Source organism: Podarcis pityusensis (assembly GCF_964106645.2).
Source record: "Podarcis pityusensis genome assembly, chromosome: 1".
Classification (NCBI taxonomy): domain Eukaryota; kingdom Metazoa; phylum Chordata; class Lepidosauria; order Squamata; family Lacertidae; genus Podarcis; species Podarcis pityusensis.
Genome location: NC_138028.1, coordinates 23,222,657 through 23,243,935, shown reverse-complemented (window position 1 = coordinate 23,243,935; position 21,279 = coordinate 23,222,657). Strand labels below are relative to the sequence as shown.

The window sequence follows — 21,279 nt, the reverse complement described above, 5'->3', positions numbered from 1 at the left end:
CCCCCCAGAGGTGAGCAGTTCAAGCCTCTGCTTGCAATGCGACTGCTGCTCTTGTTTATTTTTATAGGGTTGCCATGTTCCGAAGGGCACGAACCCAGACACCCCTCCCATCAGGACACCCACCACCACGCCTCATCTCTGTCATTTGCCCCCACCTGCCGCTAACCCCTTCCTCCCCCACCTGCTCTCCCCCTCCTTTCCTCCCCTCTCTTAGGGTTGCTTCACACGGAGGCTCCCACTTGCTGGTGCCGGGGGTGACTCTGGGCTGCTGAGCGGACTCTGCTATGGGCTCCGCCTCTCCCTTTCAGGCCTTTGGCCTCCAAGTGGCCACCGGCAAGGTCTTATCCATGATCAGGCCTGGGCAGGGAGGCTTGTCGCTCTGGGCCTCTCTGGTCCTGCCTGGGCCTTCCCCTTTGACATGGTTCAACAGTGGTACCCAACATATTTTTATTGCTGCATGGGTGAGTACAAAGAAGAGAGTTTTAGTGCTTAAAAGAGATCTGTCCTCCCACAAGATTGCCTGTTTGTCTTTTTCAGAGTCTCCGCTTGCTTTTACCCATGCTCCTGGTTGCATGTTTATTACTGACCTGAAACTTGAGGATGCCGCAGCGGGTGATGGTAAAGATGTCCCTGAAGTCTATCGTATTTGTCAGAATCCTTTGCATTACAGCACCACGTCAGCAGCAGCTGTGCGAAAAATCAGGTGTCTGGAAGACATGGTAGGAGTAGACCCAGGTAGACGCATTCTTATTGAAAAACTTTATTGTAAAGATTTGTCTGCAGCACATTTGCCTGCATCAACTCTTGTCAAAGGGAAGATCGAGATTGAGACACTAAAGGGGCGCTCTGTTCCTGATAATATGCATATGCCCATTTCTGTGTCTTGAGCCCCATAGAGATATCATGGAGGGTAATGGAAGGGTTGTGAGGAGGAAGCAGGGCTGGGAAAGGACAGGGAGTTGGAACCAGAGGACCCAAGAGAGGGCTTGATTGAGATGAGAGAGATGAAATCAATAAACGTCTAAGCTGGAAGAGGGGGCCAGTGATCAAGAGAGTCAGGAGCTGGATCCTGGGGAAGGTTCAAGCGGGTTCCACTCCATGCCTCATAAAGGGCCACCTCCACTGCCAACCCCTATTGCCACTCCTGTCAGTAAGGAGTCTCCTTCAGGAAAGCTACTGGAGAGTAAGTTGGAGCCAGCACCTCCAGCATCAAGGATACAGAGACACCAGGCCCCACCCACTTGCAAAAGTGCCTGTTAGGTTGCCCAGAGCAAAGACGCCTGTCATTTCCCATGCTAAAGCTTGTGCTTGCCCCTCTCTTCAAAAGGAAGAGAAATGGGGCTGGATTGTTGGTTGGGTCATGAACACTTAGCCATGCAATTCACCTGCTGCCTCTTTAACCCTTGCATTGCCTATGTGTCACTCATTTTCCATGCGTTGAAAAATTTAACAGAAGCAGAAGGAAGCCAATACTAATAACTCCTGCAAAAACTGAAGCATTCAATATATTGTTGTTGTTTAGTCGTTTAGTCGTGTCCGACTCTTCGTGACACCATGGACCAGAGCACGCCAGGCACTCCTGTCCTCCACTGCCTCCCGCAGTTTGATCAAACTCATGCTGGTAGCTTCAAGAACACCATCCAACCATCTCATCCTCTGTCGTCCCCTTCTCCTTGTGCCCTCCAGCTTTCCCAACATCAGGGTCTTTTCCAGGTAGTCTTCTCTTCTCATGAGGTGGCCAAAGTATTGGAGCCTCAGCTTCACGATCTGTCCTTCCAGTGAGCACTCAGGGCTGATTTCCTTAAGAATGGATACGTTTGATCTTCTTGCAGTCCATGGGACTCCCAAGAGTCTCCTCCAGCACCATAATTCAAAAGCATCAATTCTTCGGCGATCAGCCTTCTTTATGGTCCAGCTCTCACTTCCATACATTACTACTGGGAAAACCATAGCTTTAACTGTACGGACCTTTGTTGGCAAGGTGATGTCTCTACTTTTTAAGATGCTGTCTAGGTTTGTCATTGCTTTTCTCCCAAGAAGCAGGCGTCTTTTAATTTCGTGACTGCTGTCACCATCTGCAGTGATCATGGTGCCCAAGAAAGTAAAATCTCTCACTGCCTCCATTTCTTCCCCTTCTATTTGCCAGGAGGTGATGGGACCAGTGGCCATGATCTTCGTTTTTTTGATGTTGAGCTTCAGACCATATTTTGCGCTCTCCTCTTTCACCCTCAATAAAAGGTTCTTTAATTCCTCCTCACTTTCTGCCATCAAGGTTGTGTCATCTGCATATCTGAGGTTGTTGATATTTCTTCCGGCAATCTTAATTCCGGCTTCAGATTCATCCAGCCCAGCCTTTCGCATGATGAATTCTGCATATAAGGTAAATAAGCAGGGAGACAATATACAGCCTTGTCGTATTCCTTTCCCAATTTTGAACCAATCAGTTGTTCCATATCCAGTTCTAACTGTAGCTTCTTGTCCCACATAGAGATTTCTCAGGAGACAGATGAGGTGCTCAGGCACTCCCATTTCTTTAAGAACTTGCCATAGTTTGCTGTGGTCGACACAGTCAAAGGCTTTTGCATAGTCAATGAAGCAGAAGTAGATGTCTTTCTGGAACTCTCTAGCTTTCTCCATAATCCAGCGCATGTTTGCAATTTGGTCTCTGGTTCCTCTGCCTCTTCGAAATCCAGCTTGCACTTCTGGGAGTTCTCGGTCCACATACAGCTTGAGCCTTCCTTGTAGAATTTTAAGCATAACCTTGCTAGCGTGTGAAATGAGTGCAATTGTGCGGTAGTTGGAGCATTCTTTGGCACTGCCCTTCTTTGGGATTGGGATGTAGACTGATCTTCTCCAATCCTCTGGCCACTGCTGAGTTTTCCAAACTTGCTGGCATATGGAGTGTAGCACCTTAACAGCATCGTCTTTTAAAATTTTAAATAGTTCAGCTGGAATACCATCACTTCCACTGGCCTTGTTATTTGCAGTGCTTTCTAAGGCCCATTTGACTTCACTCTCCAGGATGTCTGGCTCAAGGTCAGCAACCACACTACCTGGGGTGTACGAGACATCCATATCTTTCTGGTATAATTCCTCTGTGTATTCTTGCCACCTCTTCTTGATGTCTTCTGCTTCTGTTAGGTCCTTACCACTTTTGTCCTTTATTATGGTAATCTTTGTACTAAATGTTCCTTTCATATTTCCGATTTTCTTGAACAGATCTCTAGTTCTTCCCATTCTGTTGTTTTCCTCTATTTCTTTGCATTGCTCATTTAAGAAGGCCTTCTTGTCTCTCCTTGCTATTTTTTGGAAATCTGCATTCAGTTTCCTGTATCTTGCACTATCTCCCTCGCATTTTGCTTGCCTTCTCTCCCCCACTATTTGTAAGGCCTCGTTGGACAGCCACTTTGCTTTCTTGCATTTCTTTTTCATTGGGATGGTTTTAGTTGCTGCCTCCTGTATAATGTTGCGAGCCTCCACCCATAGTTCTTCAGGCATTCTGTCCAGCAAATCTAAATCCTTAAACCTGTTCCTCACTTCCACTGTGTATTCATAAGGGATTTGGTTTAGATTGTATCTTACCAGCCCAGTGATTTTTCCTACTTTCTTCAGTTTAAGCTTGAATTTTGCTATAAGAAGCTGATGATCTGAGCCACAGTCAGCTCCAGGTCTTGTTTTTGCTGACTGTATAGAGCTTCTCCATCTTTGGCTGCAGAGAATATAATCAATCTGATTTTGATGCTGCCCATCTGGTGATGTCCATGTGTAGAGTCGTCTCTTGTGTTGTTGGAAAAGAGTGTTTGTGATGACCAGCTTGTTCTCTTGACAGAACTCTATTAGCCTTTGCCCTGCTTCGTTTTGATCTCCAAGGCCAAACTTGCCAGTTGTTCCTTTTATCTCTTGATTCCCTACTTTAGCATTCCAATCCCCTATAATGAGAAGAACATCCTTCTTTGGTGTCACTTCTATAAGGTCTTGTAAGTCTTCATAGAACTGGTCAATTTCAATTTCTTCAGCACCAGTAGTTGGTGCATAAACTTGGATTACTGTGATGTTAAAAGGTCTGCCTTGGATTTGTATCGAGATCATTCTATCATTTTTGAGATTGCATCCCAGTACAGCTTTCGCCACTCTTTTGTTGACTATGAGGGCCACTCCATTTCTTTTACGGGTTTCTTGCCCACAGTAGTAGATATGATAGTCATCTGAACTGAATTCGCCCATTCCCGTCCATTTTAGTTCACTGATGCCCAGGATGTCAATATTTATTCTTGCCATCTCATTTTTAACCACATCCAACTTACCCAGGTTCATGGTTCTTACATTCCAGGTTCCTATGCAATATTTTTCTTTACAGCATTGGACTTTCCTTTCGCTTCCATGCATATCCGCAACTGAGCGTCCTTTCGGCTTTGGCCCAGCCGCTTCATCAGCTCTGGATCTACTTGTACTTGTCCTCCGCTCTTCCCCAGTAGCATGTTGGACACCTTCCGACCTGAGGGGCTCATCTTCCAGCGTCATAACTTTTATATGCCTGTTGTCTTTGTCCATGGAGTTTTCTTGGCAGGGATACTGGAGTGGCTTGCCGGTTCCTCCTCCAGGTGGATCACGTTTGGTCAAAACTCTCCACTATGACCTGTTCATCTTGGGTGCCCTGCTTGGCATAGTTCATAGCTTCTCTGAGTTATTCAAGCCCCTTCGCCACGGCAAGGCAGTGATCCATGAAGGGGATTCAATATATACCTATTGTTATTCTTGTTCTTATCAGTAATTCATATGCTGCCCATCAGACTGGGTTGCCCCAGCCACTTTGGGCAGCTTCCAACAAATTAAACACATTAAGCACAGGGAAACATCAAACATTGAAAACTTCCTTATACAGAGCTGCCTTCAAACGTCTTCTAAAAGTCAGATAGTTGTTTATTTCCTTCTGACATCTGATGGGAAGGCATTCCACAGGGCACGGTTAACCTCTGTATTGCATCATAGGCAAGGATAAAGAGCTGCAAAGCAGCACTGGGTTTCTAATTCTGGTGCCTTGGTTCTGTGAGATTGTTGTTGTTTAGTCATTTAGTCGTGTCCGACTCTTCGTGACACCATGGACTAGAGCACGCCAGGCACTCCTGTCTTCCACTGCCTCCCGCAGTTTGGTCAAACTCATGTTCGTAGCTTCGAGAACACTGTCCAGCCATCTCGTCCTCTGTCGTTCCCTTCTCCTTGTGCCCTCCATCTTTCCCAACATCAGGGTCTTTTCCAGGGAGTCTTCTCTTCTCGTGAGGTGGCCAAAGTATTGGAGCCTCAGCTTCACGATCTGTCCTTCCAGTGAGCACTCAGGGCTGATTTCCTTAGGAATGGATAGGTTTGATCTTCTTGCAGTCCACGGGACTCTCAAGAGTCTCCTCCAGCACCATAATTCAAAAGCATCGATTCTTCAGCGATCAGCTTTCTTTATGGTCCAGCTCTCACCTCCATACATCACTACTGGGAAAACCATGGCTTTAACTGTACGGACCTTTGTTGGCAAGGTGATGTCTCTGCTTTTTAAGATGCTATCTAGGTTTGACATTGCTTTTCTCCCAAGAAGCAGGCGTCTTTTAATTTTGTGACTGCTGTCACCATCTGCAGTGATCATGGAGCCCAAGAAAGTAAAATCTCTCACTGCCTCCATTTCTTCCCCTTCCATTCTGTGAGATATTGCAGTGGATATTGTGAAAACCTGTTGTGGATCAGCATTCCGCTCAGATTAGTCCTGCTTGAAATGTGCGGATGAAGTCTCCAATAGTTATCTAAATGTTAATATGTTACTAGCAAGGCTCAGGGATGATTTCACTCGAAAAGTTGTTTCATCTGCCTTTAGGGGACAGAGGTGTGACTCATCTGCTTACTCAAGATGAACTCCTGAAGGCATGTCTGTCCATTTCCCATGCCCAGTCTGTGCTGATTACTACTGGATTCCCTACCCACTTCAAGTATGAGCCGCCTGAAGAGAACGATGGGCCTCCAGGGGCTATTGCAATGGCAGCTATGTTGAACGCCTTGGGGAAGAACGTAGCTATCGTAACTGATCAAAGAGCTCTGAATCTGAATGAAAAGATCATCAAGGAAGCCGTTGAACAAGGTACGGCATGGCCATTGTTAACATAACTTGATCATGTGTTGCTTGCTTTAAAAACAAGAGTTTTCAGTGGAGCTAAGAGGAAGATATCTTGAAATTTTTAAAAAATGACCACATTCTCAACTTCCAGAAAGATATAGGGAAGACCCAGCCTGGACCCAGGTCATATACAGTCATGGGGAAAAGAAAGTGCACCATGTATCGCCATGGCCAGATCAGACATAAGTATTATGTTTATCGTGGGGGTGCTACCAAAACTGGCATCCCCATGATTATCTCTCCTCTGAAAAGTCAGGACAGCCCTTGGTCCATGTCTTCATAGCACATTCCCCACATGTGGATAAGACGGTGTATATAATGTTAATTAAATCCCTGACCATTGGCCTAGTTGACTGGATCTGGTGGGAAGTGGACATCAGAAGTGCCTGGATTCTTCAACCCTGAATTGAATGGTTTTTTGCAATACCAAAGTAAATCTATGGCTGGGTCTACTTTCTGTGTCTCTGGTTTTGCCTTCTTGCAGTAACACTCCACCTCCTCTTCCCAAGACCATTTATTTTTGTAAAAGTGATGGAAAGCCATTTGAGTAAGGCATGAATGAGCTAGGTCCATGCTTCCCAAACCACTGAGCAGCTGATAAAATGTTATAATTGCAAGGAAATAATGCAATTATTTTGGGATGCGGGTGGCACTGTGGGTTAAACCACAGAGCCTAGGACTTGCCAATCAAAAGGTCGGCCGTTCGAATCCCCGTGACGGGGCGAGCTCCCGTTGCTCAGTCCCAGCTCCTGCCAACCTAGCAGTTCGAAAGCACGTCAAAGTGCAAGTAGATAAATAGGTACCGCTCTGGCGGGAAGGTAAATGGCGTTTCTGTGCGCTGCTCTGGTTCGCCAGAAGCGGCTTAGTCATGCTGGCCACATGACCCGGAAGCTGTACGCTGGCTCCCTCGGCCAATAAAGCGAGATGAGCGCCGCAACCCCAGAGTCGGTCATGACTGGACAGGGGTCCCTTTACCTTTACTCTAATTCAATTATTGCATGAGCCTTACTGTCTTTTTATCCTCCACTGAATATATTATGTTTCTGTTATATTCTAGGGATACTGGAGACACCGGTCCCTATAATTAGCTATCACAGTGATTCTGTAGATTCAGCTTTGCTGTTTTTGTGCGAAGATGGAAATCCAGAAAAGCCTAGGTATGTTCCTTAAAAAAGCAAAGGAGTAAGCAAACTGAGGAAGACACAACTGTTTATCTCATGGCAGTCTTTAAGCCCTTACTAGTAAAGAGTGAAGGGTGAGAATAAAGACCTGATGGGGGAAAGTGGAAGAAGCAGGTTGCCAGTGGAATTATAACAGGCAGTTTCCTGAGGAATAATCCAGAATAGTACAGAGAGATATATGTGAATGGAGGGATTGCAGGAGGGTAGGGGCAAGAGATAGTGGCATTCGCCTGACATGGGGGCTGTACAAGAACAAAGAAAAAGAGCAGAAGTAAATCTATTAGATCTGAATCGTAGAACTGCTCCTCATAATATAATTTCTCCCCCGTTAACTAGATTTAATCACCTGATAGCAATTGAACGTACTGGGATGGCTGCTGATGGCAATTATTATAATGCAAGAAAAATTAATATTAAGCATTTAGTGGATCCCATTGATGAACTCTTTCTAGCTGCACAAAATATCCCAGGAATTACTACAACAGGTAAGTGTGGTGCCATTTTTGTTCAATAACCTAAAGGATGTACTATTATTATTACATGCTAGTGAAAACCATAATGGTTGATGTCTGTTATTCCAGTGTGTTTGCTGTGTGAAACTTTGCAGAAGTAGAATGACCGATGACGGTTCAAGACTGAATTTCAAGATGGATAAAGAGTTGGTCAGGAAATAGCTACTTTGGTCAGGAAATAGCTACTTTGAATTCAAGACCCAATGAGCTTCCTGTTGGACTTTACAGACCTCTGTCTATGATCACTGGGAAATCCTGGGGGAGGGGTGAAGTGATACAAGGCTGGAGATGGGCAAATATCCCAATCTTCAGAAGGAGTGAAAATGATGATCTGGGAGGTTGCAGATCTCTAGCACAGGTTAGAAAGGCAGTAATGTTGTTCTGTAAGATGAAAAGTCCTTTGATTATATTGAATGGTCATTTTATATCAAAAGCTTTTAATAATGGGATAACCTTTGGGAAATGGGTCCAAGCTGCATACTCAAAACGGGTTTAGTAAGCTTGCTCAAATCCTAAAGTGAAATAAAATGATTAATGGGCTTACATTACCTACTTTTAATTTGACAAAGTTGTTTTATACGCAAATATATTGATCTGGATTTTTATTTTTTCCCCAAAATGTACCTGATGTACTCTTGGTTGACCATTGCAGCCCCCAATAAATCATGGTCCATGTTGGAATCCATGTTGATTAAGACAGATGTTGACTTTCACTTTGGTCAAATGAAATGTAGGTCTATATTGATTAACTGTTGAATCCTTAATTGGCTATTACTATATTGCCTGCTATTGCTAGAGGAGAAACATTACTTTAATATGACCATTTTAGAAAAAAAGAAGAAATGACATTTTAAATACTCTGTTAACAATTCTAAACGAAGAACTGTTCAGCAGATGAAGTGCATTGAGAAACGTTGAGATGTCCTTTAGCAGGAAAATGATTAGAGCTGTTAACAAGAAAATAATAAATTCAATGCCTGCATCCCTCCTCTCTGTGTAACGAACTTGACCACAATTCTAAACAATTAGTTTAGCAGCGACCATCCAGGTCATCTTCTGATCTTTGCCCAACAGCAAAAGGTCAAATTTTTGCTTTTGCGGGAGGTCGGCAAGCCTCACCAGTAGGGGATCCTCTACGTGCCTCTTTATAAAAGGGACATCTAAAGAACAAGTGTTCTGGGCTTCCTATCTCTCCCAATGGACAGGTGCAAAGTCTCTGAGCATATGGGACCCTTCTAAAGGCTCCATCCAAGACCGGCGAGGGAAGAGCCGAGCTTCTGGCGAGTGTAAAGGCCCTTCGTGCATCCCTAGATACGAGAAAGAAGAGATATGCTGCCGGTGCGGCTATATATCTCTCGATTTCTCCAATTCTATAGTTGGGCACCTTGCACAGTCCTGCTGTCTCTCGGTGTCTAATATTCTTTGCCTGACCGTAGCTTTTGCCTGGTCCAAACCCAGACTTAGAAGGGCTTGAGGGGCAAAACCCAATTTCCGAAGGGTGTTCAGGACTGCAGTCTGCCAGCCTGACTGGAATTGGTCACAGAGGATCAATGGGGCTATCCCTCGGGGGAGCAGGTTCAATGTCAGCCATTTGTAAATTGATGTTAGGCAGATGCTAGCCTCCACTCTCACCATCCCCGTTTCCAATCTAACCCATGCGTTTGATACACATCTGCGGACTTGGAGGAGAGCTCTAAGAAGTCTGGATTGAACTCTCTCAAGTGGGGAGAAAGCAGAGGAAGGCGGGCCCAAAAAGGAACCATAGAGGAGTTGTGCCAAAGTTTTGGCCTTGTATAATTTTAGAGCTGGGGGGACAAAGAAGCCTCCTTGTGCTCTGAAGAATTTAAGGATACAATTTGCGGTTTTTTCCGCTAAATTCCCGATGGAGTTTATGTGTAGTTTGTTGGTTCCTGAGGCCTGTACCACCATTCCTAGATACTTGTAGTTTGTGACTTGTTCTAATTTATGGCCTTGGAGTTCCCAGCTTCTAAGCTTTAGTTTTTCCCCAAAAGCTAGTATCTTGGTCTTTTGAAAGTTGATTTTGAGTCATTTAGAGTCGCAGTATGCTGCGAGCTTTCTTAGTGCTCTTTTGAGTCCAATGGGGGTTCTAGATAGAATTACCGCATCATCGGCATATAGCAGGACCGAAATATTTGCAAGCTTCGGCAGGTGGAGTTCTGAGTCACTGAGTGCAGATACTAAGTTATTTAGATAGAAATTAAATAGTAGAGGGGCCAATAGGCACCCTTGCCTGACTCCTTTGAAGGTTTTTATTGGGTCCGTTAGGTGTCCTAGGCGGCTGCACCTGACTCTAAGAGCCGTGTTTGCGTGCAGTGCCTGAATTAGGAGCAGGAGTCTTCTATCTATATTGGTACTCTGTAGTCTGTCCCAGAGTCTGGTTCTGGAGACTGTATCAAAGGCTGCTTTTAGGTCAACGAAGGCAGCGTATAGTGAGGCCTGCCCTCCTGATTTGTATTTGTCGATGAGATGTTGTAACGTTAGGCAGTGATCTATCGTGGACCTTCCAGGTCTGAAGCCTGCTTGTTCTATTGCCAGGATATCTTCATTCTCTAGCCACTCTGTAAACTTATTAAGGAGGTGCTTTGAGTAGAGTTTACTAATCACACTTAATAAGCTAATCGGCCTATAATTCGCTGGGTCCCCTTTGTTGCCCTTTTTTTTTTTTTATAGAAATTTATTGAGTTTTACAATAACAATACACATAATAAACAATGTAACATATATCTTGACATAATTTCACATTTTCTTTGGACTTCCTCACATCTCCCGCTCCCACTTTCATCGTTATAGCATTTTGTCAGCAATTTATTATCTTATTTGCAATCTTATATCCCTTCTATGTTTCATAATCTTCTGCCTCTCAAAAAGAGTTATATTTTCTCAATCTCACTTATTTTCTTAAAATCATCTAAGTTTAGTGGTGCTCAGTTATATTAATCTAGCGTCCTGTTTAACATTCACTCAAATTGCAATGTTTTTGTAAATAGTTCTTGAATTTCTTCCAATCCTCCTCAATCCTCTCTTCTCCCAGGTCTTGAATTCTGCCGGTCATCTCAGCCAGTTCCATGTAGTCTATCAGTTGCATCTGCCATTCTTCCAGTGTGGGTAGATCTTGAGCTTTCCAATGCTTTGCGAGTAGTATCCTTGCTGCTGTTGTTGCATACATAAAAAATGTCTGGTCCTTCTTTACCACCCCGTGGCCGACAATACCCAAAAGAAAGGCCTCTGGTTTCTTAGTGAAGGTATATTTAAATACCTTTTTCAATTCATTATAAATCATTTCCCAGAACGCCTTCACTTTAGGGCAAGTCCACCAGAGGTGGAAGAATGTTCCTTCACACTCTTTACATTTCCAACACTTATTGTCAATCAGGTGGTAAATTTTTGCGAGTTTGACTGGGGTCATATACCATCTATATATCATTTTCATTACATTTTCTTTCAAAGCGTTACATGCAGTAAATTTCAATCCAGTACTCCACAACCTTTCCCAGTCCTCAAACATAATGTTATGCCCAATGTCCTGCGCCCACCTTATCATAGCCGATTTAACCATTTCGTCTTGTGTGTTCCATTTTAACAGCAAGTTATACATCCTTGAAAGTACCTTACTCTTAGGGACTTCCGGGTTAGCGCGATCGGCTAATGGCGGATTCCCTCCGAGCTCCGGAGGGAATCGGCTTGACAGGGGCTGGGTCTTGCCGTGCCGGCGACACGGGGACCCTCAAAAACCACGGGCATAGGAGCCCGTGGACATGGTGACTCGGCGGGCATCGTTAAGCGCCCTCCCGACTCGCGAAGGAGCCTTTTTAAAGGCTACGGAACGGGTGCCGGGGAGCGGCGTGGTGCTGTGAGTCTTCTGCTTCCCCTGCCGAGCGAAGCCGCATGCCATTTGTCGGAGAGCGCTGACTTCTTCCTATTAAAATTTGGACTTAAAATCAAGAACAACAACCCGTGAGTAATTGGAAATTGGATTACAAATAATTTGATTTTGAATTTGGCACGAGCGGGGGAGGTGAAAAAAAGGGAAGTCCGCCCCCCCCCCTTATTGTAAACAGTCTGAAGCAAGGAGCTGTCAACTAAGGTTGCGTGAAGAATTGGGGTAATTCGATAAAAGATATAAATTCCACAGATTTAAAGGACTAAGTTAATGTGCCGGCGGACAAAAGTTTATTATTTGGACTAAGTACCACCTTTCTCAAGCCCGGGAGTAACCCGTGAAAAGAGCCTGCAGAGGATTTATAGAAAACTTTTGACAGCTGTCAAATTAGCTGTCAAAGCTGAAAAATCAAAGCTTAAATTCTAACCGGCTATACTGCTACAAAATATTGAAAGTAAAGAAAGACTGATACAAATAAACTTGATTTTTGGATCGGAAGGGAAAAGAAATACTAAGTAACTAGAATCCCTCTAGAGGGGATTCTTGGATATTACAAGAATGGAACTAGGTCGGGAAATACGAGCTGACTTGCAAGAGCTTATTTTTCTCATGGGAAAGCTGCAAGAGAGGATAGAGCAAGGCCATGTTTTGTCTACAAGTCCTACGAAACCGAAGTCAACAGAAAATATACCTACTGAGTTGGAAAGGGACTTGATGCTCAAAACACAGGCAGCTGGACAAGAAAAGAAACCAAAGACTAAGACATCAGTTGAACAGGAGGAGCAGAAAGAAGGGGTGGCTGAAAAGTTACAGAAGATAAAAGAGAGCCGGAGACCTGCCAAGAAGAATTCCAATTCGACTAAGATGAAAACTGGATTATTTGGGACATATAGACTTAAGAAACAGAGTTGGAGCTCCACCTCTAAACAAGTAAGCCTTGCTGGAAGAAATATGGTTAACATGGAGAAGGTACTTTTCCGACCTGGGGCGTTCAATATGAAAGATTTTCGAAGAAGCCGGCGGAAAGGGACTGAGAGAGATCCGAGAGCCTCGGACGTAAGGTCACCAGGCTAAAAAGATGGACTAATTGGACTTTGGTTTGGGATTGAAACCGGGAAGAGAAGGGTGGGGTTTAGAAGTCCAAAGGGGGTCTGATTTTTATTTTGCAGTGTAAAACTATATGCTCTTTATTATTATAAGAATGGGGAATCTGTGGATGGGAATTAGGGACAATCTTAGGGAAGGTATTTTATTATTTGTTTTTATATCTCTTTTTTTTATCTTTTTTTTTATGTATGATTAAGGTATATATTTTAAAAATTGCTAAATAATCTAAATTAATGGATAATAATGAATTAAGGTTTAAAATTATTATAAAGAATCACATTAATAATTTATGGTTAAGTAAATTAATAAATTATGATTAGGACATTAAGGATAAAAACTTGCTTGAATAAACAATCGGAGTTGGAATACAATAAGGGGAGGCGTGGGGAAGTCATGAAAAGAAGTTATTGAAAATGAGACCTAAAAGGTGGAATTTTTTTTTTTATTATTATTTTTTATGTCGTGTTTTGTGTTATTTTTTGTGTGTGTTTTTGATTTGTTTTTTTTTGTAACCTTTTGAAACTTTAATAAAGATTATTAAAAAAAAAAAAAAAAAGAAAGTACCTTACTCTTAGGTTCTAACAATTCTGTTTCTATTTTCGATTTCTCCACCTGGAACCCTAATTTCTTGTCATTTTTAAACACTTCTTTAATCTGAGCGTAATGTAACCAATCTCGCACTTTATCCTTCATTTTCTCCAAACTCTGCAGTTTCCAATTGTCTCCATCTTTTTCTAGAATTTCCCAATATTTTGGCCATTTGGCCTCCATATTGGGTCTTTTTCGGGCCTTAGCTTCCAAAGGTGAAAGCCACCTTGGGGTTTTATTTTCCAGCAAGTCTTTATATTTTGTCCACCCTTTGTTGCCCTTTTTATAGATTTGGACTATTATGGCTGTTCCCCATTCCCTTGGGATGCGGCCAGTGTCATCTATGTAAGTGAAGAGGTTGGCTAAGAAAGGTGCCCACCAATCCGCCTGTGCTTTTATCATTTCTGGTGTAATGCCGTCTGAGCCTGGGGCTTTGGCCGTTTTCAGTTGGTTTATATATGATTTCACTTCAGTTATTGAAACTGGAGTTTCAATTTAGCCAGTTGTTCTATATTATAATTCCGTAGTGGAGGTTCAGCATCCTCGTACAAAGATTGGAAGAATGAGACCCAAAAGGCTAGGGGGAATTTGTGAGGTTAAGGGGGGAAATAGCTTTATGGGTGCCAGAAGCTACCAGTTTCCAAAATAGTGTCTGATCTTTTGCTTTTGCCGCACTAATTAATTCTAGCCAGCATTTTCTGGTATAGGCATTCTTTTGGTGGAGTATTAGGTCTTTATACTCTTTTTTTAGGGCACGGACAGCAAGATAGGCTTGGTGTCTGACAGAATTTTCGGCTGTCAGGGCAGCTTTGTAAGCATTTTGCAGGGCTTTCTTTGCCTCAAAGCAGGTGTAATCAAACCAGGGTTTATTTGATGTTTTCGGTTTAGTTGGCCTTTTTTCTGTGGTATTAAAAAGATAGGGTTTCAATTGTTGGAGCAGGCTCTCATACTTGGAAACTGGGTCCTCAGGCCTAGGATTATCCCCAAAGTCAGTTAAAATTGTACGGAGTTTTTCAGAGGTTAGAATCTTCTTCAGTTTGGAGTCAAGTGCAGGGGTCCATTTGACTCGGCAGCCAGGTCGCTCTAATGTGGTGATCTCTGCAGGGTATACTGTTCTCAGGAAGGGTGACTCGTTTAACGGAGACACCTGGAGGTGCAAAGGGAAATGGTCCCCCTCTACGAATGGGAGCACTTTTAAATTCACTATTTTTGTTAGCAATTCGCTGTCCGCCAACATATAATCAATTGTGCTGGATCTTACCCCAGACATGAATGTATATTCCCCAGGGATGTCGCCCCTGGTGCAACCATTTAGGATATGAAGACTTAGCTGCCTAGAGAATTTGAGGAGGCAGGCTCCAGCAAAATTTGAATGTTGATCCTTTGACTGCCTTGGTAGTTGTAAAACCTCCGGGCCCAAATTGTCAGGGTACCCTATTTTTTGCCTGTATTTGGTTTGTAAACTGGGGTCATCAGGACCTAACCTTGCGTTTAGGTCGCCCACCAGCAGGACCTTTGCTCCCGGATAATATATGCCAGGATTAACAATTTACCAATAATTTAAATTTTCCTTGATAATTTGATGTTAAATTAGTTTAAGCATTGCTGTGTTTTTAACTTTGTATTCATGGATTTCATGTAGTTGTTGTTCAATGCTTTTAGTTTTATAATAAAAGTTGTATGTTAAATAAGAATTGAACCACCTAGCTATTAAAAAACAACAATACACCCAACCCTCCACTAAAGTAACATTGTATGCTTCATTAACGGTTTATACTGTATTTATAAATAAGTATGATATTTCACCATACCTTGTCAATTTTAATTTAGGCATTGGGGATGGAGGAAATGAATTGGGAATGGGAAAAGTGAAAGAAGCTGTAAAGAAGTACATTAAAAATGGAGATGTTATAGCTTGTAACGTGGACGCTGATTTTACAGTTGTTGCAGGTAAGTGAAGAACGGGCCAAATGTATATATGAAATTGGAACACTTACATGGAACAGAGGGCATTATTAAACAAATGCATCTGCTCTGTGCAAGTCACTTGCACAATGTGACTTACCTGCCTCACTCAACCTGCATGTGCCCAACAACACCCCCCACCCCACAATTTTCTGGCTGCTTCACTACTGGCATATTATTATTATTATTATTATTATTATTATTATTATTCCCATTGAGATGCCAAGATGAAATTTTGCAGGTAGCTTATCATCATCATCATCATCATCGTCATCTCTTGATTCTTCCATAGAAGAATCCAGAGTTAGGCACCAAGACAATAATAATAATAACAATAAATTTTATTTATACCCCGGCCTCCCCAGCCAAGACCGGGCTCAGGGTGGCTAACACCAGGTATAAAAATAATTGATTAAAATACAACTTAAAAACAAGGTTAAAATACAACATTAAAATGCAGCCTCATTTCAGTAGAAACTCAAATCAAAAACTTTTTTGGGGATGAAAACGTCAAATCTTCACCAAGGCCAACTACCCAGACTGGTCCTACATGGGCCAGAAAAAAGCCAGGGAAGTCCCCAAATAGGAGTTCCATCACAGAAGGAGAAAGAAAAAAGTAAAGTGGGGGAGGGGATCAAGTTGATTCCAAGCCAAAGGCCAGGCGGAACAACTCTGTCTTACAGGCCCTGCGGAAAGAAATCAGATCCTGCAGACCTGATCGGGTATCATAAGGGGGAGTGTGAGATGTGGAGTGCTTAACATATGCAAGAGTGATTTTTGCATTTTCGTACGTTTGCTTTGCTGTTGTTGCTGTTCAGTTTTAAATCAATTATTTGCATCCTATACATTGTGACCATTTGTGATGGCTTATAGCTTTTAGCAGTAAAGATTCATTCATTCAGATTCTTCCATAGGCTTAGCAAACTTAGTAGATAGAGAAATCTGCCATCCTCTCTTCGTGTCTTTGTTCCATCCTGTCTTCCTCAGCTCACATGGTGTTCTGCCCCCTTCCTCCTCCCCCCTCCGATTTTCAAAGCTCTTGCAAAACACCATAATTTTCCTTCAGCCTGTATCACCTACACTGAAACCCCAAACCTTTTCTTTCCCTGCCCACTAGCACACATAGGTGAAGGAGGAGCCCCTCCCTGCATGTCTGGCAGCCTTTGCCCTCCGATGATTTCCTTGATAGTCCCCTGCTAATGGCCTAATTTAGCGGCTATGCCAAGTTGGCCTGCTGTTACCATAAGCTTAGCCCAGGGGTTACAGCATTTGTCACAGTTTTAACCAAACCTTCATTAATTCTATCATCTACTAAATCCAGACATTATGGGGATCCACACGCCCCGCCCCCCCCCCCCCCGTACTCATAACAATATGTTAGTTCCTTATCTAACCCAACCATGATTCACTGGCATGACCCAGTGGAATCCCACCATAGAGGAAGCCCACCAAAGGATTGTACACTGCCGTCTGAGCCTAGACCTAACAGTGAGGGAATGCTTCTCCCTTTTAAATTTCCTTCTATCATGTAGGTGTCAATGGCATTAAATTCAGCTGGACACTGAGATCCAGCGCTGAAGGCCTTCTGGCGGTTCCCTCATTGCGAGAAGTGAGGTTACAGGGAACCAGACAGAGGGCCTTCTCGGTAGTGGCACCAGCCATATAGAATGCCCTCCCTTCAGATGTGAAGGAAATAAACAGCTATCCTATTTTTAAAAGACATCTGAAGGCAGCCCTGTTTAGGGAAGTTTTTAATATTTAATGCTGTATTGTTTTTAACACTTGATTGGGAGCTGCCCAGAGTGGGTGGGGTATAAATATATTATTATTATTATTATTATTATTATTATTATTATTATTAAAGAGCTGGCAGTCCGTAGGTTTATAGGTTGTTCGGTTGATACCTTCTTTGAACACCTTACAGACATTCAAAACTTGTGCGTTCTATTTAATAGTATTTTTTTTCCTTTTTAAGGGGTTTCCAACTGGGGAGGCTATGCTGTCGCTTGCGCCCTATATATCCTCAACACCTGCGAAATACATGACCGCTATCTGAGGAAAGCTGTGGGATTTCCTAGGTCATCTGCCAAAATGAAATGGTCATCAGCACTTCCATCTGTGGCCAAGGTATTCTCTTTGAAGAAGATAGTCCAAAAAGATTGTATTAGGATATTCACATCTAGGCCTCATTTTCTGATATGTAGAAGTCATCACTGTTGTAGCCGTGGGAAAAGAGCTGTGCCCATTAAGTGCTTAAGGGACAAAGACATATTATAAGTCCCCCTCTTCCAGTGTGGCTAAATACCGTGCTGCTGTATGCAAAATTCTCCAGAAACTAATTTCAGAAAATTAGAATGTTGTTTTCTATTGCTAGTGTTCTGTATATACAATCACTAGTAATTTTATTATTATAGTATTTTGTTTTGTTTGGTGTTGTTTTATATATTTGTACAAATTTTCTTCTTTAAACACTAGTCATTGGCCAAAGAGATTGCTTTATTCTCTCTAAATAGCCTGATATTAATATGAGACTAAAAACATTTTCATTTTTTGCTCCCAACAATGACTGCCTGAATTTAATAGCAACAAATAACATTGGTTGGTTCATTTTTAAAGGGTCTCACAGCAGATAAGGTTGTAGGAGACCAAAGGCCATCTAATGTTCTTTGTCCAAAAGACAAACAACAACCTATTCATCATCCTTCAATCTACCTGTACAAGCTATAAGCCTGTGTTCTCTTATAAGAGAGAAAGTACGGTACCTGAATTACCTTACCTAAAGACCATATAGCAATACATGACTCAAGTGAAGCTGTACAGTAGAATAATAATAATCAAGCAAAAGTAAAAGTCCACTAGTCCGTTTGACCCAGGTGAAATTTCCTTCTGCACTCCCAAATAAGGCAACTACACAAACTCCAGACTTAAGTAAAACCAAACCCAGGAAATGTAATGCAGAGTGGCTTCATACATAGAACAATTCAACATTTGTGAGGGACAACACTTTCCAGCCCTCAGAATTTAAATCTAACTATATCCTTCAAAGATTTGTCCACCTAAGCTGAGCCTCTCATGAACTTTTGCTCCCCAGTTTTCTGCTTCTAATAATTAAGAATCATCATCTGATTTCCAGCTGTTAATCCGAATTGCTCATTTACTCTGGAGAACATGCCAGCTCCTGAAATTCTATTACTATATAATTTTAAAAGCATAGTTTAGGTGTCATTTCTTTTGCACTGAGACCCAAGCCCCTGTCTGGGCAAATGGACAGAAGCAACTCCTTCACAGATCCCTTTAATGGGATACCCTATTTCTGGAGGGGAAAGCAAGGAGAAGAGCTGGGTGTCAGGGGCTGGCGTGGGCTGTTTAAATCCCCTGGGAGTGGACCTGAGGGAAGCCTGATGGTTCCCTCAGGCATGCCCCCCGAGGAGTCCCGCCCTCTGTGCCAGCCTGTCATTGGCCAATTCGGCAGGCTGGTGTGGAGCTGGATTTCAAGCCGGGAGCGCATGTCAAAGCTCATGCTTCAGCAAGACTAGCCCTGGCGTCCCAGCCCTGCATCATTGGTGGGAAGGAGGCGCTGGCCCTCAGAAGCCAGTGTGGTGTAGTGGTTAAGAGTGGTGGACTCGTAATCTGGTGAACCGGGTTCGCTTCCCTGCTCCTCCAAATGCAGCTGCTTGGGCTAGTCACACTTCTCTGAAGTCTCTCAGCCTCACTCACCTCACAGAGTGTTTGTTGTGGGGGAGGAAGGGAAAGGAGATTGTTAGCTGCTTTGAGACTCCTTAAGGGGAGTGAAAGGCAGGATATCAAGCCCAAGAAGGTAAGCAATCTTCTCAAAGGAGTTTTTGAGAGGTTGGCTTACCATATTGACCTTTCCTTCTTTCCTTCCCTTTCCTTTCCTTTCCTTTCCTAACCTATCCTATATGTACTGAACTCTACATGTGATGGTGTTCAGCATGACTGAATTCTCAAAGGTGTCAGTAGAAACTGATAGTCTTGCATAATCTCAAAAGACAGCAAACAGACCACGCCAGAGTTTTATCTCACGAGGTACGTCTCTGATCTGTCTATTGGTTGTGTGAGAAGTAGTTTTCAAAAACCAATGAGTGGAATATCTTGAATGGTTTAGCATGGTCTTGTTGAACAGTTTCTGAATAACAGCTGTACTGACAATAATATCTCACTTTTTTGTGCAGGAAGAAAGGTTGCTGAACATATTACAGCGACTCGAAGTACGCAGTGGGAAAACTGCTAGTCTGGAAATGGAAGTAGATGGGCTGCCATTCTATGACATTCATTCAGCTATGCTTGAGAAGCTGCTGGAGGAAACTCTGAAGTAACTCTACCCAACAAGATGCTGATTTTTATTTTATTTCTAATAGTGATATATAAATATTTTAATAAATAAAATAAATAAATAAAGATATGTAGACTTTGCAAAAAGAAGAAAAAGACTGATAAAAAGATGACCTTCTCGGGGTCCCTTCCAACTCTATTATTCTGTGATTCTGTTCAGCTATCTATTTTTCTCTGCATTTCAGAGTGATAAAGCAAACACACTCGCCTCATTCAGACATAATGCTGAACACAGTTTAGCATTATGTCCAAACCCAAACAAACTGTGTTAAGTCCGAACTATGAAACTAGCCAACTTCAAATCTTGGTTTATTAAGCTGGTTTGTTTCAATAGCACCTAGTTAAGGTTGACCATAGCTTAGGCTTCCAGTATGATGCCAAAATGGAGGTGGAAGATTCTGATCTCCTCTTCCTTGTAGCTGCGCTGGAGGCAAGGAATGGGGAAAACACAGGCTCAGTAGGGATGGAGGAGAAATTCAATTCAGTTCACAGTAAAACTCACTGAATTCACACTGTCCACAGCAGTACACAAATCAAAACACAGCCATCCTTCAAAATTTGCACTTCTCTGAATTTTGCAGTGCAGTTTCCCAGTCAAGTAATGTGTACAAAAATACATGTAATAGGGTGAAGTGTGGATAAAAATGCTTTCTGTATATTGGTGATAATAGCACAGAAAAATGGATTTTCATATGGAAAAGTGCATTTTATGATAAATTTGCACTAAAATGTTGGTGAATTTTCATGAGGACACTTAGAAAAAAAATCTCAACCTGATGCAGAAATGTGGAGAGCTGAATTTAAGATTGGGAAAATGAGACAGCATTTAAACATCAGAATTTGTGGAAATGTTTCTTAATGGTCTGTATCTATGGATATTGGGCAGTCTAGGTTTCCATGTCAGCAGCTGACAGTAAGCATGAGTTTTATATGCCGCTGCTCAGCTCTGTTGCATTCAGAACCAGTTCCTGGTTTGTTTATCCTTGTGGAATGTTTAGTCTAGTAGAAATATTACTGCCATCTTCAACAGATGTTTGCCCTGACCCAGAATTTTTTCTGAGTGACGATACGGTCATTACTTTAAAAGTTACTTCATTTGCCTTAATGGTTGCTACAAGTCAGACATTTATTTTTTAACAGATGAATGTGATCTCTTACCATGAATTTACAATAAATTAATCTTACAATGAATTATTGCCACAGTGTTTGTTTTTTCCAGCACAATCTTGTTTATGTTGTTACAATCTTTTCCTTAATATAAATGCGAACAGGCCGTTCACAATGACAGTGAATTTCTATGCAGATGGGGAAATATTTTTACCAAGACATCCCCAAGGCTGCTATTGTTTCTCATTGTGTCTATATTTTGAAGTGTCACACCCTTGGCCCATTAGAGAAGCAGCCAATGTGTCCCTATGTCTATTTGAGGTGTTCCTGATATTTCCTTAAAGATAATTATTATTATTGTAATAATATTGGGAAGAGGAAAGTGTATTCCTGAGCATTAGGAATGCACTT

The 21,279-nt window shown here is 42.4% G+C and overlaps 1 protein-coding gene across 3 annotated transcripts in view; it reads left to right on the top strand.

The window, feature by feature from the left end:
- DGLUCY (D-glutamate cyclase) overlaps positions 1 to 20,952 on the top strand; it is a 46,003-nt gene extending 25,051 nt beyond the window's left edge. Inside the window, exons 7-14 of one of the 3 annotated variants that reach the window (XR_013978662.1) lie at positions 538 to 735; positions 5,858 to 6,118; positions 7,212 to 7,311; positions 7,672 to 7,820; positions 15,274 to 15,393; positions 17,384 to 17,535; positions 19,361 to 19,455; positions 19,602 to 19,815. Coding sequence is in view for 2 of the 3 variants with exons in the window: in XM_080977196.1 (XP_080833322.1) it covers positions 538 to 735; positions 5,858 to 6,118; positions 7,212 to 7,311; positions 7,672 to 7,820; positions 15,274 to 15,393; positions 17,384 to 17,535; positions 19,602 to 19,745 (1,124 nt within the window). In the remaining variant the exon portion in view is untranslated. The other 2 variants (XM_080977196.1, XM_080977197.1) reach the window with 2 other exon arrangements.
- The last annotated feature ends 327 nt before the right edge of the window (positions 20,953 to 21,279 follow it).